The sequence below is a fragment of the Electrophorus electricus genome, chromosome 8 (assembly GCF_013358815.1).
Source record: "Electrophorus electricus isolate fEleEle1 chromosome 8, fEleEle1.pri, whole genome shotgun sequence".
NCBI lineage: Eukaryota > Metazoa > Chordata > Actinopteri > Gymnotiformes > Gymnotidae > Electrophorus > Electrophorus electricus.
In genome coordinates this window covers 20,371,940-20,391,108 of record NC_049542.1, presented here as the reverse complement: position 1 = coordinate 20,391,108, position 19,169 = coordinate 20,371,940, and the positions used below count along the sequence as shown (strand labels likewise).

General features: G+C 42.8%; 1 protein-coding gene across 1 annotated transcript in view; it reads left to right on the top strand.

Annotated features, from left to right (window-relative positions):
- The window catches only part of csmd2 (CUB and Sushi multiple domains 2), a 192,593-nt gene that overhangs the window by 39,510 nt on the left and 133,914 nt on the right, over positions 1-19,169 (top strand). The window contains 1 exon segment of the mRNA XM_035529205.1: positions 16,886-17,080. Within this exon segment, the coding sequence (XP_035385098.1) occupies positions 16,886-17,080 (195 nt within the window).

Genomic DNA, 19,169 nt, shown 5'->3' with positions numbered 1-19,169 from the left:
AGTGATTTATGTTGTGTTTGAAGTAGTCCTCAGTCTGCCCTCTATAGCTGTTCTTAACTTCTCTGATACCCTTATTCGGGTTTGTTCTGGCCACCCTATATGGCACATGAACGCTGTGTCACATCGTTTCAGCAGATGGTTCATCCTTGGTTTTAGGTCAGGGGGTCATATTTTTCACAACAGTTTAGAACAGAATAGACATGTAGAATAGTACTGTAGAAATATGTTACCCATATAGTTTATGTCCTCTCTGTTGGTGCATTTGCTTAGCGAGCATATACTGTATATGACTGCTTCTTTGAGAAATTTTGCATGACAGTTTAATGTATGGTTGGCTTAACATCAGGCCATATACCAAGTCTACAATTTTAGCACTTTTCTATTGAAAACAAAAAAGACTTGTGACTGTACAGCATTTAGCAAATGGTGCTGTTTTGCAAATGTACATCTAGTTTCCATGGCAACCGTCAATGCTCTAAGTGATTAAGCATTAAGTGGGGGCCCACAGGAGGTTTGGGTACAGTGTCACAGAATGTCACAGAATGGGGCTGCATGTTCAATCATGTGCCTGTGTCACACCCATCTCCTTCAGCCTTGCCCGTCAGCATTTAACCCTCTTCACTTATTCAGCAGTTATGCCGAAATCATCCTTCCACAATAATTATAGTAGTCTAGTTTTATTAACTAAACCAAAAATGGATTACATGATTATGGAGTATATTGTTTTAATGGCTTGTGTGTTAGCTTTTATGAGAACGAAGCTAAATATGAGGCCATATGGAATAGGTCATTTGGAAACTGCAGCTCAGCATCTGATCTAGATGTGTGTAATGGCATCCGTTTCATTAAGAGGCTCTTGTAAGTATACTGATGGTTAGTGCCAACAACACTCTCTGTTGCTCTGACTACTGCACAAAATAACCTTCACTCAAACAAACTGCATAAGGACAGAGGGAATGCTCGGTACATGGACTGAATGTCAGCTTTCTCCGCATTCTTGTTCTTAAATCTCACCATTTCATGCACTTTGCCTAAAGAAAATAAATTACAATGTCAGGTAATATAAGCAGATGTCTCTCTGACCACCCTTTTATGTCTCTGTCGAAACATAAAATAATGTAGCAGAAAAGGCGCTGGAGGTGTATCAAAGGTGGCTGCAGGCCAAGGAGACTTAGTGAAGCCTGTGACAAATAAAATGTGTAAACTGCATCAAATAATGATGGACAAAGACAAAAATATGCCATAGCATATTCAGTCAATTTTGTTGTTACACAGTGAAATTAAAATATACAGCATAACTGCACAGACTCTGTATTTGACCCTGGTGAAACTGATTGAGTGATTGTAGGACAGGATTCTCTGATTAAAGCTTATCAGCTGCAGCATGTCTGTTGTCAGTAGTTTTTAGGTCTGAATCCTTATCTAAGATAATGTATTAATGTTCTGTTGTGTCATTATCATATCAGCAAAGTCTTAATGATAACACAAGTTGGTGTATTGTTATGCAAATAGAGGGGGCAGTTTAATTATTAATCAGTTTGTGTGTGACAAAATGTCATTGATAAACATCACTAATTGTGTTACTATTTTCAATTTTCAAATGAGAGATTTTCATCTCACTGGTATCACAATTCTGAAATTACTTCACCATTTAAAATCCATCTTAAAAGAGTCATTTCCTGGGACAGACATGCTTTTGATGATCTGAAGCTACTGGAGAATCAACAGAGGTTATAATTGAAAAAAAAAAAAATCAACTTGCCTTAAATATCAAATAAAGTCATAAAGGGAAATCAGGAGACCATTGGATCTCTTCCCAGCCTCTCAGTCTTTCAATTTTCAGATTGGGACAACTACTCAGCTTCCATGTAGCACTGCAGGTGTGTTTGTACATATAGATCTTTCAGAATCCCTAATCATGATTGCTAAACAGCAAGCTAGGCAATTCAGGCATATTCTGAGGAGTTACAAAAAGTCTGTGATTTTTTGCAGTGATTTCACTACTTTTATTAAACCTAATGAAGAAAAGCTAATGCTGTTAGATTAGGGACAGCATATGATTAGGACTCCAGATGCACCATGCTTGATAGGAGCACAGACATCCTGCATTATTGCTTTTGGAGAGCAAGTACTGCTTTGTGTAACACATATTCAGTTGACATTAGTAACTTAACTGCCATCCACATGAATATTTTATTGTTTCCCTTCTCCTCTGAAACATATTTGATAACATCAGTGAATAGGAAACATGAAATAATGTTCTTAATGTTTGAATCATTTTATTAAAAAATTGAGAGAACAGAGAAACAAATTATTGCAATCTGCAGGCAGCATTAAGTGACATGTTGTTGATGAGCCTGGTGGGAAATTGGAGTGGACACTCTCAAGGAGGAATTAACTAGACTGTTTACTGAAGCCTAATGGTCTTCATATGGATCTTGCATGAGTTGGACCTGAGACTGTCCTGTCACTCCAGCTGCAGCCTGTTTTTTCATCGGGTGTGTCAGGGCTGCATTGGCTGACTGACCCACATCTTCCAGCAAGGTCACAGCTGTAGGTTGGGCCTGAGGCTACAACTGGGTCTGCTCTCATGTTGTCACGATCAGTCCCTTCCATCTTTTGAGTTCTGTGTTTTCCCTGTCTTCAGTTTAGTTCCGTTCCATAGTTTTGTTTTGTCCTCACATTGTTTGATTGCGTACACCTGTCCCTCGTTTCTAGTTCATGTATTTAAACCCTGTTGTGTGCCTTGGTTGTGGCTGTTCATTTGTTTGAATTATTGTTTGAGTGTGTTTCGTTACGGTTGTTTCTTTGTACTCTGTGCCTTTGTGTTTATCTTAGCCTTTGTGTGTCCTAGCCTTAGTTATAGTCTGTTTCCCTGTTTGCTTTCGTGTGTGTGTTTTATTTTGTTTACTCATGTATCCCCGTGCTCTTCGTGTCAGCTCTATGACCCTGGACTGCCTAAACGACTCTGATTTTGGATTTGCCCATAATAAATCTCACTCCTCTCCGCACATGCGTCCGCCTCCTTAACGCTCAACGTTACACATGTGCAGACTATGCGGGGCTAATCAAGTGAGGCAGCAGTGAGGCCTGTACAGGCTGGGGATTGGACCCTGCATGAGAGTAAGACCCATGGAGACACATAACGGGGCAGGCAGTCTCCTGCTAAGGCTCCTAATGAAAAAGTGACTGTGGAAGAAATAACATTTAAAAAGTCTGCCCTCTCAATTCGGAATATACCCAAATGAGGTTCCGTTCCAGTCTAAATACTTGACTGTATTTTCAATGCACCCAAGTTCACTGCTCCACTGGGCTGTGAGAGTGTGCAGTAATTTCAAAAAGCCAATCCAGCTTCTCTCAGAGTGACTCTGTCTGTGTCGCAAGCATTTCATCCTATATCAAATAAAGTTCAGCATTTGTTTTTATTGCTGTGCAAACAACTCTATCTGCTTGGCTATCCCTCTTTCTCAGTGAAGGGGCTGGGTGCTCACTGAAAGGTGTGTAGACTTATGTGCTTTCATCCACTTTCTCTCCCTTTCACTAACTGGAACATAACGGAATCAAAGGCTAACAACGTGTCTCTCAGTATTAACACAGCATGGAATGTTGTGCATACTAAGCCTCTCTATCACTATAAGATGAAAAGAGAAAGTGGCTCACATGGTACTCTACGATGGAATTCCAGCCCCCCTCTATGGAATAGAGCAGATGGTGAGAGATTGCTTTCACAGGCTACAAAGCAAAAAGCTTTGCTGGGGGTCTTACCTAAGGTTAGTGACAACTTAGTCTCTCTCCTGAAGTCTTTCTAAGAGTACCTTGATGATGAAAAAGGCTAATTCTACTCCAGTGAGCAAAGTGAGTGGTCATGGCAGCCTGGACGAGTGTCGCTCCCCAGCATGCGCTTAACTGGGACTTACATAGTGCTTTGTAGCTGTAGCTTCATTGAATGTCGGGATTGGAGATTTTGTCTGGAGCTAAATCCTCTCTTGTAATTCACCTCCTTTGTTTTTGGAGTGTTTTTACTCGTTTCTTTTCTTTAATACATATATTTTATCTGATTTTTTTTATACCTTTTCCTCTTTTTTTTTGTTATGGAAAGCTCTTTAAACTATCTTTGTGCATGAAATGTTTTATGCAATTCAATTTGACTTTGATTAAACACATTGAATGCAACAGTAATTCTCACGTAAACAAAGTAATTGAATTGGTCGTAAAATTGCCTATGCTTCAGTGCTTTCCTGTGACATCTTGAAATGCAGGGTTTTAGACTTTTTAGTCCATTAAGAAAAGGTCCATGTGTCCGCAGTGTTCCATGAGATGCAGATTCATTCACTTCATCCAAAAGTGTGTGTTCATGTGTTTACGTGTTCATTAATTAATTAGTTCCTTCTGAACACATAATGAGTTTTCCTCAAATATTGGGACTCTCATTCATATATTTTGTACTACAACAGCAATATAGTTGTACAACTAGCTGATAGAAACATTGAGACATGTTTCTGACAGTAAGTGTGACATGGCCAAAAGGGTCATAGATGGCAACAGCTCTTCAGTGTTTTTTATAACACCATGAGAAAATGACCCAGATGGTCTTTCTTCTGGAACAAAATTTGACAGTCAATCCTAAAGCCTCTGACATCACTCAGTATATAAATATAGTTGGGAATATCAGACATATTAAATGTGCCCTGAAAAGACATTTAACGTCACTGTATTTGTTTCTAATGTTCATTGTCATGCAGCATAGGTACAGGATCAAAATCAAATATTTTTTAATGTTTTTTGTTTTGTGATATTACAGTTAATTGTCTGCTCTGTTCTCCTGAATCATTCCTCTTCATGTATGATGGACAGTGCTCAGAGTTAAGTGGTAAACATCACAATGCCCCTGTACACTGTTGCTGTATCAATAACTAATTCATTATCAGTGACTCACAAATGGTCTTTTAATATAAACATGTGTGCCTGCCTTTTTGGAGGGCCATTTTTATCCTGTGGGTTTATTTATTTATTTAATCACCTCCTCAAACACTCATAACTCAACCAGACTGGAGCTGCAATTAACAGAATTCTAATGCTTCCTGGCTAAAGATTTCTGACAGTTATTTACTTCTGAACTGCTTTGTTTTAGTTTTTTTGGATTTTCTCCCACTGTTCTCAGCTCAGCTAATAAATAATCATTCTACGTGATGTTTTATACCTCTTTTCAGAAAGACCTTCAAATGGTCAAGCATTGAAGCGTGGCTGCTTTAATGAGAGCAATGGTTTGGCAAAGCTTTTCATAGTTCCTCTCTCTATCAGTGGACTGAGTTTTTCATTCTGGTTTGTGAATGCAGTGTTTAGAATGTGGTACTGAAAACGCATGTACATTTTGGTGTAAACAGTATATAATATAGCACAAACTTTGTTCATTATAAATAAGATAATTTTATGTATAGATATTCTGACACTATTCACTAAAATGGTGAGGTGGAGGAGGTGAGGAGATGGGAAGGTGAGTATGTGGGGTGGTGGGGAGGTGGGGAGATATTCTATTGATGACGTGAGGAGGTGGGGAGGGGAGGAGGTGGGGAGATATTCTGTTGTTAGAGGTGGGGAGGTGAGGAGGTGCAGAAATGGGAAGGAGCAGCAGTGTCTCACCAGCCCACACCTTCTCCTAATAAATCCAATTCCTGCGGCTGTGGCCCTGGGCAGAGATCGCTATGCTTCAGGATGCGTGACAAACCGGAAAGATGGCATTGCAAAGAGATGGCAGGGGGGGGGGTGGCTCAGGTCTGCCCATTTTCTCCAACAGGTGCGTGGGTGTGAGGTAGCACAGTCAGTGTGATTGTCGGCGTGTGTCAGGGCAGTGTGTGAAGGGATAAAGGTCATGGGAAGTGAAAGATAGAGAGAAAGAGAAAGAGAGAGGCCCACGATGTGAAAGCAAAAGGGGTGTGTGGAACAGCAGAATTGTTATGTGTCTATGTATGTGTCACCGTGCCTGGGCAGTCATGTACAGTGTGGAGAGAGCTCCTCCTGCCAGACTGTGCTCTCAACACCCCCTGTCTCAACCATCCAGTAAAACTGCATCTCAAACCCACAGCACAGAAAAGAAACACACTGCTGACTCACTGGTCTTTCCTGTGCTGTCATTTTCTCCACCTGCTGCTCCAGCTCTATATGGGACAGTAGCTTTCACAATGTGTCACATGTTGTTGTATAATTCTTCTGATCACATGCTGCATTTGTTTATGTATTTGTTGGTTCTTGTTTATTAAGATATTTTCTGTTCATCTTAAATAGCCGAGGCCTAGCCTTGTCAGAATGCGGGTAGTGAGAGTGAGGGAGTGACTCACACTGCTGAATATAGCCCAGGGGGAGATCTCTGAGATATTGCAATTATGGAAATGTGTTGTGGTGTTTTGCTTAATTGCACAAGAAGAATCTTTATGCAGCGATGTATCGAAATTCGGTGTGCAGTGGTGAATGTTTTGACATGATAGCACATGCGTCAAAATATATTTTGAATAGAGTGCTTTCTCTTACATGACATGATACTGGACGCTGTGTTGTCATTGCATCATGAGCATCATGGCATCCTGATAACACATGCATTTAAGTAGTGTGATGACTGTATTAATGGTGTCAAATTGTGGTTTAGTTTTATGTTAGACAACATTTAGGTTATCTTGACTTTTTGTGCTGTACTTCAGTTGCTCCAGAAATGAATCTTTGTTAAAACCTAAGTAATCACATTGTTTTCTTTCAAGCCAAATGCTGCCACTTCTGTGCAGTGAGTGTGAAATATAGTCAAACTTAATTAGGCTTTAAATCAAAGAAAATTCTTATGAAAGGAGGTTCTTGTAATCTACCTTTGATTAATTATCTTATGTAGTTGCTGACTAGTAGTTCTTAAGTGCCTTTTAGAGAATTAATAATAATAAATAGATTAGATAACACATTCGCTGAAGTTTTCATATTTTTCTTTTTAAGTATGTAATTGCATTAAGAAATGCTTAAAAAAATGCACCCCAACTTCATTATTATTGTTTGCAACAGACATCAAACTATGTAGAGCAGTTGCTGGTGTAGATGAGGGCCATCCAGGAATAGCTCCTCTCTCTGTCAGTAGTGTTCATGGTGCTCTTCGCTAGCTTCTGCTGCAGTGATCCAGCAGCTGTTTGCAGCAGCAAGGTTGCCACAGAGCTCCCCTGGGGAATACAGGCACTGTCTCTGCCATGCAGGACTCCACAGTTCATTCACACAGTTACAATACCATTCTAAATGCTATATAAATTATCTTGTGGCCCCTTGAATTTTCTATCAGAATATAGAAATACCTATTTTTAGAAAATAGATAATGCAGATGCTGCTAAATACTGCCTGCCCCCAGACTCCTTATGTTGCCATGGCTGTCTTCAGTAAGGCTGTGTGGACGGCATTTTGTTTGGGCTTTATTATTGGATAAGTAGAGTGGTGGATGTCCTGTGTGTATAAAGTGATGGCAGGGGGTGGGTGGGTGCATACCCTTAGTGTCTGCACAGATAGACCTGTCTGAGTGCTGCTTGTGTAGGCGGCAGGATGGACGGATTGTGCAAAGAGCCGATTTCCCCAGCATGGTCATTAGCCTCAGTAATAGATTGCTGTCATTCTTGTGGTGCAGTCCAGGCTCACATGCACCCAGCGCGAGAGACCTCCACCTGTTTGCAGCAGCCATCTCGCTCTCGACACTGTCTGACTGCAAATGCCATTGTTTCTCGTTTCCCTTACGTGGTGTCACAGGTAGGACTAAACAATATGTCTGTGAATGGAAATGGTGTAAGAGGTTATTTGGTGTTACATGGCTTTTGTTCTTACTTACTGCACTTCTATTCTTCCACTTGCAGTAAGATGTGCTCTCATTCCTTACACAAGTTCCTTCATAACTGTTGAATTTACAATTCTCTCAGTAGATGCAGATGATTGAACCGTTGGGAATCACATGTCAGCATTTGTGCTGTCGTTTGGCTGCTTAGTTATTCCCACCCTGTTGCTGGTTGTCCTTCCTCGCCGCTGGACGAGATGACTGCAGCACCACATACACGCCCACTCTGCACGGTGGTGCAGGGTGAGATGGGCTGAACTGCTCACTGTCTCCCCAGTGCAGAGAGGCTCAGGATGGCTGTCAGAAGTCACGCACTTCCAGCTGTGGAAACCTGGAAGGAGAGACACATCTAAGCTGAAGCCCCTTTCCCCATGCGGGTCTCGCTTCTCTCTCAGGCATAACACTGTCTGGTGTTTGGCAGTGCATGCTAAAAACGTTTTCTATGTGTGCAGCTCCAAAATGGATTTTGGGTGAGGTTGAATCAGTGCTTTTTCATGCAGAAGCAGAGTGTGTCCATAAAGACCTAATAATCCTGTAGGAGGGAGAGGGGGGTTGGGGAATGCTGTGACGTATGCAAAGCTGTGGCTGAATGAGAAGAGTGAGAGGAGTGGTGGGATCAGAGCTCCAGTCTTCCTCTGGCTGTTTCTGAGCTTTGCTGCAGCAGGGTGGGGCCCTCTACACTGCTCAGTTCCTTTGCCCTGACCTGCACCAAGCTGTGGTGTTCACCACAGAGGAAATACCAGCCCACAGACACACCATGTCAAAGCAAGTGCGCACTTCCCTCTGAGAAGGGTCATGGGGCAAAAATGGCCAACCTGCTTTGAGAATCAGCAAGGTGAGTAGCTCCATTGCGGCTTGAAAAATTAGATAAAACATATCTACAAACTCAAATTAATTATGCTAGTTAGCTATTGTGAATGAAGTGTGCTAATTATTGATCATCCTTGTGTAAGGAGCTGTCAGCGGGGATGGCGGTGGCCTTTGATGCCTCATCAACCACATTACTAGCCGTGGTGGCCCAGCTAATCGCCGCATCTTCCGGGACAGCAGGGGGGTCAGTGATCACTTGGACTTAAGCTAACTGGATTCAGATGACAAGCTTGTCACATTAGCCAAACACACTGTCTGCTTGGCCTGCCCATAGCAGAGTCGCCTGGCCTGGCCTTGGGCCACTGGTGCCTGGGGTGGACAGCCATCCCACAGCTTAGCGCCGCACTGCTCTCCAAGTTGGACAGACAGTCCAGTTTTACACCCCGAAGTGGCTGAGCATCACTGCAATGTCACTGCTGCTAAACACATAATGCAGGGCTTGTGAGTCGGTGGGCTAATTGATAGAAATAAACCTTTACCTTAGTGCTGATGGCTTGAGAAAAATCTCTAGCATCACAGTGCAGTGCCATTCATCACAGAATAGGATCGATCAGCCCTCATTTTCTCCCCAATACTCTGGGCATGAGAGTCTGTAATGTGGACAGGAAAGAGAAGGATGGCAATTAAAGTCCTGCTCCAGTCCAAGTTAAAACAGAGGGCCAATAGATTGGGTCTTTGGCAGTTTGAAATCACAGCTTAAATCAATCAAGCTTGAAGCTTGTCACTGTACACACTTGTGCATAAAGTTGGATGTTTGCTTTGCTAGGTATTGATGCTATAATAATTGGCAGGATTCCACTTTTGATTGTTGAAGAGCCCTGTGAGACAGGAGAGTTTAGGTGGCCTCTTCATGAATGCTCTATTCCTGAGAGAACAGAACAATAGGCACATGTCAGCATTTGTCCTTGTTTCAGATGCCTCATTGATAATCTTCACTCCTCTTGGCTCTATATGTCCCAGACCCTGAATACAAATGCATGTTGGGTCTTTTGGCTGTTGATTTAGGTGGGGTGCTTTAAGATTAGAACAGATCCTTATCGGCAAATCTATTCTATCTTTTACATTCCTCACAGACACAGCCCTGTAAGTCACATCAATTCTGTGCTTTTAGTCTATTTGAATATGGTTTCACAATGTGACCATTTTTCAAGGGTAAAGGGTAGCACTACATGTTTATTATTATTTTTTGTTTAAGTTGACACGTAATATTTTCTGTGTGTGTGTTTGTGTGTGTGTGTGTGTGTGTGTGTGTGTGTGTGTGTGTGTGTGTGTGTGTGTGTGTGTGTGTGTGTGTGCAACACTGTCATCTGTGTACTGTCTGTGGTGGATATACTGTATGATGTTGCTTTTTGATTGATGTTTTTCAAATGACCATAAGCCCATATTACAAGGTTTACTGCCACACAATTAGGTATTTCATATTCCACATATTTACCTGCCTGCATTTCTGATCTGCTAGCACTGTGTATGTGTGTGTATGTACATGTGAGAAAAAAAGGGAGATGGGGAAAGAGACAGGGGGAGAGAGAGAGAGAATGTGTGTGTGTGTGTGTGTGAGAGAGAGAGAGAGAGAGAGAGAGAGAGAGCCAGGCTTTTAAACTAAGATATGTGTGGACATACCACATCAATGGAACGCTGCAGATCACCTACTCACTTGTATGTTTCACAGCATAAGTACCTAAAGCACTTAGACTTGGTATTTTCTGTCTGCTTGTTGTCCTTATTTCGTTCTTTTTACAGAATGTAGGATTTTGTTATGATTTCGCCTTCCCTGAGGCCTCGAATCAAAGCTAGAGGAAATATGCCCAGGGACTGAGTGGGTTTGGGGGCCGGGCTGGGGCGTACGCAGTGGTACAGTGCAGACAACCACCTTGCTGCTTCTGTTGTTTATGCTTGCCTCCTTGGGCTGATGTGCTGCCAAGCAGGAAATGCAGGAGAGGGGGAAAAAGAAGAGGACTGCAGGGCTGAGACATGGGGGGCACAGCTACCATATTATGCTGAAAAAGCCATGTCCTGTGGGCATGGGTGAGCTGGGGCGGGTGCTGTAGATAGTGTAGTGTAGTGTAGATGTGAAATTCACAATCACAGGAGGGTTTTTTTAATACTTGCACATTCTGCTTCAAAAGAATTTCATTAACTTGTTTATCTTGACCAGAAGGCCCCAAGCCTCTCTCTGCAGCCTTTTATTTTGCTATTTCAGAGGCTCTATTCAGTAACTTTTGCCTCCTCGTTTTAAGATTCATCTCAGGCATGGCAGCAGCTTTGTGCAATTTAGGAGCCACTAGTTGTGAGTGTTGAGTCCCTGTTAGGCACGGAATGAATTAACACAGGTGCATAGGTCACCTCGCCATTCCTGCTCACTGTGTAACTTCTCAGAGGAAACACACACACCCACACACACACACACACACACACACACACACACACACACACACACACACACACACACACACACACACACACACACACACACACACACACACACACACACACACACATGCATGCATATATGCATAGAAATACAAATAAATGGGCAGAACAGTGTTTCACTGATGACATTGCCAGCATTTCTGAAAGCCATGACACCAGGATCAAAGTGATTTTCTATATTCAAAAAACTAAAATAATAACGAAAAGAAAAAAATCTAAGATCACTTCTGAAATTATTCTCAGTTCCTATTGTAAGTCTGAAAGTAATTCGGTAGAACTTTGCCACCAAAATATAATAACATGAAATAATATGATGAAGCCCATACAGTACTGAAGGATTACTTACAGTAAGTGCATAATGAATCCTGCCTATAGGAGACTGCAGGAGTAAATCAGTGGTTTAAGTGAGTTGTCCCCTTGGATTTGTTCTGCTTACATTAGTATATATCTAATGTTTAAATGTGGGCACTGGGTAACTGATTGTTTGATCAGTATCAAAACACTTTCTTGCTTTTTTTTTTTTGGTTGATTTTCAGTTTCATTGTGCAGCGTTACCACTTCTTTGATAGCAGAGAAATCTTGATCTGTTACACTTCGGAGTATTAACGTGAGAGAGGCTCTTCAAAACCCCATGCAAAAGACAGAGGAGTGCAGGGTGCAGGAGGTGGGTTGTGTGGGCCCTGGTTAGAAAAGCTGCCGCTGGAAAGCAAAGGTGCTTTTTTTCTCAGTTTGTGAGTGAGCGTTGTGAGTCAGCTGCATGCTTACCATTGCTCCGATGTGCGAGCACTAGGATGCCCAAATGCTCAGATGTGCAAATGCTTGGACATGTGAATGCTCAGACACTTGATGTAAGCGGGGGAGGGGGGATGTGGAGAGCTGTGACGCTTGGTTACTCGAACGCTCGGTCCTACAAGCACTCAGATGCATGAACACTCAGACCCATGAGCACTTGTACACTCAGATCTACAAACACTCACATGAGCACTCAAAAGCTCTGACCTGCAAGTACTCAGGCTCACAAACACTCAGACACGCGGGTGATGGAACAGCAACCTCAGAGTGGCACTATGAAACTCTGCTGTCGACCCCCTGATGTGTAGGTTCATTTGACGTGTGAAATGGTGGACACAGATGGGCGCGCGCTCTCTCTCGCTCACACACACACACACACACACACACACACATGTGCACACACAAATGCAGCCCCTTCACCTCCACACACTTCTTCATCGCCAAGACTCAATTCCCACGTGGGCCTACTCTTGTTTCCTTGGCAACGTGGTGAGCAGCAGACAAGCAGAACCAGAGCGCAGATCAGCTTGCACTGTTTATTTGTTTAGGTCTTTCACACGATGTCGGAGATTAAATCAGGTAATTCTGTATCTGCAGAGGTCCAAGGCCTGTTTTTGTAGCCAGAGATTCTCGCCTGCCACTGTGCTTGGCTGGATGTGCAGCAGTGTTATTCACAAATGTAAACAGAGAATTTAATAAACAGCTGTTCATAAGCAGGCAGCTGTTGAAAATTGACATATAGTCTAGGTGGGAAAGCATACTTTTTGGGATGGTTCACAGTCCAGCGTCAGTAATGGAAAAGATGGCAAAAGATGGTGTTTATGATGTGTAGCAGGAAGAGCAGGTGGACCTCATCTTCACAAATGAGATTGTTGGAGGGTTTCAGATGAGATAAATGTCATAATGCCCTCCATGAGTTCTATATGACCATTCGTCTGCTCTGACATTCATCAGTATAAAATCATGAAAACGGGGGCAGGGATACATTTTTTAATTGTTGTAAAAATATAAACTCATACCATGACACAGTGTACTGCCCCCATGGAAGGGAAATTAATACAATATAGGAAGCTGATGACTTTACCTAAACCTCTAATGGTTTAGAGTTAATTATAAATAATTATGAGTAAAATTCTATAGCAAGCCACCCTTGGGTGTGAATTTGCCTATGTGTGCGTGACTGTACGCATATGAATGGTTTGGTTATGCTCATAAAAAAATGTGATTCTGAGCCAGCCATGCTTGTAATCAGTTGAGTCTGCAGCCACACAGTAGGTGGCATATTGCAGCTCAGTTTGAAGACTTGGGAGGGGAAAAAAATCATAACTAATGGATGAGGAACACGGCCGAGAGTCTCTGGGCAGCTGTTTAGCCAATTATGGTCTGGTAATGTTACTGATGGACCGCACTGTCACTATGAGCCTCTGGAGCAGAAGGCTCTTTAATTACGCCTTTGTTGTTCCGACCTCCAGGCTACACTAATCCTGCTTTCCTGTTGACATCAAGCATTGGGGAAAGTCAATGAGTATGCCCAAGGGACGGCGACGGGATCAAGATACATTAAAAAAAAAAGAAAAAGAAAAAAAAATTCAAACAAAACCATGTGGACTGGGAGCTGGGAGTCAGGCTACACCAACTCATGCAGCTCCCAACAAAGGGAAGCTTCCAACAAATGGGACTTCCTGAGGTGTTTTGTAAATCTTCGTTGAGGAGCTTGTTTAGGGTGAGGAAGGTTCAGACTGAACTAGCTGATGACAGAAAGAAATGACAAAAAAAGGGCATTTCATCTTCTTAGACGAAAGAATGAGAAATGTCCTTCAAAATGTCTGATATAATTCTCCACTGATAGCACTGATATCATATCAGTTAAGGTGACAGAACAAAGCTGGGTTTCTCTTTTAGAGCGCTCCTCTCTTTGGGACAGAAGAAAACAGAAAGGTTGTATTGCTAGATTGATGTGATGCTGTTATATGTTATTTTTGACTTTCAGAGTTGACAGTGAAAACTTCAAACAATTTGAACTCCCATCACAAGATGCAGATGTTGTATGGATATGAGTAATGAATTATGATTTTATTTTTGTGTTTTGTTTTTTTTTTACATCATTGACATATTGAAGAGAGAGCCACATAGATCTGTAGATCTCTCTCGCTCTCTCTCTCTCTCTCTCGCTCGCTCTCTCTCTCTCTCTCTCTCTCTCTCTCTCTCTCTCTCTCTCTCTCTCTCTCTCTCTCTCTATATATATATATATATATATATATATATATATATATATATATATATATATATATATATATATATATATATATATATATATATAAACTGAGATGGAAGTTGCCATTCCCAGAATCTGTTGGAGTCTCTCCTCTATCTTAGGTTTCACAGCACCAGGTGCTTCCATCACCACTGGTGGGGCTTTAGCATGCGGTGCTCCTGCATTCCCACACTGCTCCTTCCTGTCCCTAGGCCCCAGCCCTGAAGGACTCAAGGCCAACTGCATGTCTTGCCAGCTGTTTCGTCAGGTGATGAGTGTTGCCTGCAGTTGTTCGTTAGTTGTGCAAGCAAGAAGAGGCATTGATTGAATTGGTGCTCGACAAAGCAGAAACTGCTTATTGAGCTAATGTGGTTGTGTGTTTGGATCAATTTCACAATGTCACTTGTAACAACGCAGTCTGGGTAGAGGGAGTGCACATTAATGCAGGTCGAGCTGACACACTGTTGTTCTGTGCAAGGGGATTTACCCAATTTGTCTAGCCCACAGGGATGGCTTAATTTTACATCAGATAAACAGGACAAGAAAGAGAAAAGTATAATGATAACACATTACTGTAATTGTCTTTGACATACTTTTTATTTCAGGTGTAAATGGGCTTTAAGCATTTGTTTTTGACTCCGTATTGTTGGCTTCTGGTACTGTTAATCAGTGTCCATCAGGACAACTGACAAATGACAGCTCTGGCCCATTCATTTCAAGAACGGTAGAAGGAGGGGGATTTAAAAATCTACAGCTTTCCTCCCAGAAACAGGCAGGGAGAGGGAGAAGGGAATGAGCATGTTGGGGGTTACAGTGCACCGTGCACTCGCCTGCAGCCTCACTTACACAAAGAATGTAAAAAGTGCCAGGAAATGGACTAAGAGCAGGTCTTGCTGTTTCAGCAAGGAAGGAAATAGGAGGTCCTGGAAAAAAACAAAACAAAATGCAAACAAAAAAAACCTTTAAAGAAGTGAAAGCACAGTGGTGCCTGAGTCAGAAGCAGAGTTCTGTGAGTTATGGATGAGCAATGGCAAATGCTGCCAGGCCTCTGGGAGAAAGGAGTGGAAAAGAATGGATGTGTGTAACCTGCTCCCTCTATGTAGAATGCATAAAGAAGAGCGAGTGGGACACTGCGATTAGGAGATCCAGAAGAATGAAGGGGAAGGACAGACACTTGAGCTTTTAGAAGCAGGTTGGAAGGTTGTGCCCCCTTCCCAGTTTTTTTTTTTTTTTTTAATGTTTAAGCAACTGTCCTCATGAATCTTTTATAATTCTATATTTAAATCAATGTTTTACCAGTTTTTTAGTCAATTATTAATCTATTCACCGCAAAAAAACCTAGTAACTTATCAGCATCAAATGTGCCTTTGCCTCAAGCGTGATCAGTGTCCATTTTCTGCTATGTTGTAATAACCAGCTCATATAACCAATGTTTTAATGACTAATTATATATAAGTCATTGTCTGATACCTATAACCTGAGTAGTTAGTACCTGCAATCATGCACATCCATCACAAATGCTAAACACACTCAAAACACACACGCAAAACACCCACACTTACAAACACAATCCATAGTAATGAGGGTCCAGTGGATATTGCATGCATTTCATCTAGAACCCCTTTATCTCTCATCACCAATCACTCATCACCCACCAATCACTCATCACCTGTCACTCATCGTGCGTGACTCATCACCCACCACTCATCACTCATCACTCATAGACCCATCATTCATCACACATCATCACTTATCTCCCATCACCAATCATTCATCCCTCATCTCTGTAGCAGCAGGCTAGGCTGCAGACTAAGAGCCTCAAAGTTTTTAATGTGTTTTATGCAGTAACACTTTGCACTGTGCAGGTGTGGAGAATAGATTTGATTGTAATCTTAATCCAAGGAATGTGGGCCTAAGACATGCATGCTATGGGGAAGGCCAACGATGTCTATCTCTGTGTTCAGAGAGTATATCATTTCTAGCGGTAATTGGGGTTCTCCAGCTTGTGCCTGACAGGAAGGAAATCCAAGAGTGCAGAAATCAGAGCTCAAGTGGGTGCCAAGAGAGAAAACAATGTGGAATACACTTCCTTTGCTTTAGTGACACTATAGTGGCTGCTTCAAAACACCTATTTTATTTGCATCCTGTCGTTCTTCCTAATTGTTGTACTTAATGGTGTTTGTTTTTATGAGACATTCCTGATTGCTGACCTGTTTGCTCACTCACTTCTTTCATATGGTTCTCGGGGTTTGAATGAGACACTATGTGAAGTCTTTTAGTGTTATTGCTGATAGCAATGGAGACAACGTCCTGGTGTATTTTGTTATTTGAATTAAATGAGTCAGCTCAGGAGGGAAGCTATGCTGCATGTCGTGACTATAACGTCAAGGGTTTTTTTTGTTGTTGTTCCAGGATATATGCACATACACACAAATACATGCACACACACAGCACGAGAATTCTAAAATCTCACTCTGGAGTTAAATTACTGTGCTAAATTAGTGTTTTTATTTAGTCTATTTATTTATTTATTTATTATTATTATTATTTGTTTGTAATTAAGTAGATTTAAGACAAACAGTGTTAAATGTCAGTTCAACAGTATGTACTTTACCTTGTATTAGTCCTTTTTTTAGAGTTCCATGATATTGGTGTGTGTGTCTAACACCACTCTCTTGTGTGTCTCTGTCTGACAGCCCTTCCCAGCTACACCTGTGGCAACCCTGGCCAGCTGCTCAACGGCCTCCAACAGGGCTCCACCTTTAACATTGGGGACAAGATCCGCTACAGCTGCAGCCAGGGCTACGTGTTGGAGGGCCACACCGTGCTTTCCTGCCTGGCCACGTCCTCAGGCACCGCCGCATGGGACTTCCCCCTGCCCTACTGCAGAGGTGAGCCCTTAAGTGGATTTTTCAGACTGGGGACCACCCTTTGAAACCATGGCCTTTCTCTCCTGGCTCTGTCAGAGAGACACACGGGGGAGGTTAGGCAGCGTCCCTGTCAGTGCCGACAGACACCTTGGTGCTTTACAGAGAGGAGCAGTGCGGAGCCATTTGTCCTGTGTGAGTGAGCAAAGAACCCTGCGGTGATGACAACTGTCAAAGGGGAGCGGTGTGAATAGATGCTTTGTCAGCTCTGTCGCATGGAAGGCTTAACCCTTGGGGAGGGGCAGTGGGGGGTGGGGGTGGGTGGGTGTTAGCCCAGCACTTATTCACACTGCCTGCACATGTCTGCATGGGGCATACATGCCCTTCATCACTAACTTACATGTATATGTTTGACACCCGGAGGGCAGATATTAGTGCAGTGTGCTATAAGTGTCCTACATTTGGGGACTGATGCATTCAGGATACACTCAAACAAGAGTTTCCCAACCTGTGTTCTACCACTGAACACAGGTTGAGAAATGCATGTATGAATGCTGTACATTTATTTTTGATCATGTTAGATCACTCAGGCCTGACTAGCTGGAGTATATTTGCACTGTATTGTGTGTTACTCACCATTTCAGTCAGAAGGTTGGAAGTCCTTGTCTAAGCCTCCCTCACCCATGTGCATGGAGCATAATGGAGGCTGCTTGTGGTCTATGTGTTGTGCTCGCATGCTTTCTGAGCAGGCCAGTATGAAACGGAGCCATCTGTGCCCAGGCTGTGGGAGTCAGGAAGCCCATGTGCGGGCCCACATGCTTAGCCAGGCTGAGCCAGAAAGGGACCCCCTCCCCATCCATGCTCCGAGTCCTCCGGTCGGTGGTAGCCATGGTCATGTGGTCTCTTGTGCATTCCCTTTTTCTTTGATGCTGGCTCCCGTGCTGCCCTGCACAGCTAGCATCTTCATTGGGTTCTGCTTCTTCTGATTGTGCTGTCACTGGCTTGATGCGACATGTGCGGTCTCCCCAGTACTGCATGTTCTCAATCTGACTGAGCACTCACCCACATGAAAAGCAGTAAAATGCCATTCTTGCCTGATGAATTATAATTCAATATTTCCGTGCTTTTACAAACCAGCAGTTACCACTGCAGCTAATTGGAATCTCATGGTTCCATATAAAAGCTGGCACTATGAGTCTAAGTGCTTTTTTTATAAGGCATGAGTACATTGTTAATGTCACTTCAAATACCAGCACTTCATACACTTTCCAGCAAACACTTCTAAATTGGCATCTTTGTGACTGGTCAGTAGGCTAGCTCTGTTACGGTCACTGAGTCTGGTCGGCCAGAAGGTGGCAGGATGCTGGGCTTCTTTACGGAGTCCCATTGAGCGCAGCCAGAAAACACCAACAGCTTCTTGGCTTTCCCCTGCTCATTAGCACCAGACTCCCACCCCTCCCTAAAGCCCAGTGCTCCATGGACTCTGCTAAGGGCTGGGATAGTTGTAATCACAGTTCTTCCATAAGCTTCATGCCATGAATTTGTATACATTAGCAAATACCAACCGTTCCGAATGTTTGCTTCGATTTCTTTCACCTGGGGTGTCTTCAGCATCCCGATATCGACCCCGCACCCACGACCACTCCGCCACTTCACCCGCACGCTCAGTGGGAATGTGCTCGCTGTTCTGCATTCTAAATGTCACTGTGGCTGCCGGCTTGCCTGCTTTGCTTTGCTTTGCAGCAGAGCGCACATGGTGATCTTTCCAGAGGGAGGCAGGAAATAAATTAACTTTGGAGAAGCAGACCAGATCTCTTTACAAGGAAATTCAGCCCCCACTCCCCCTTGCATTTTAGTTGAGTCCCACCATCATATTCAGGGGTGCCGGCGGGTTACCAAGTTACCATGACACCCAGAGAGCCAGAGGAAGGCGCTATAGCACTATGTGGAGGCAAGAAACCAAGTCTTTTGTAAGGGATTATATCATTGCTTTTTGCAATCCCATCATTAGCAGACAGATTGAAAGATTATTGAAGAAGATTCCAGAAATCCTAGGGTTAAGTCTGAGACCTCAAAGAACTGAGTTATAAAATTGCAATTGCAGTTACAATTA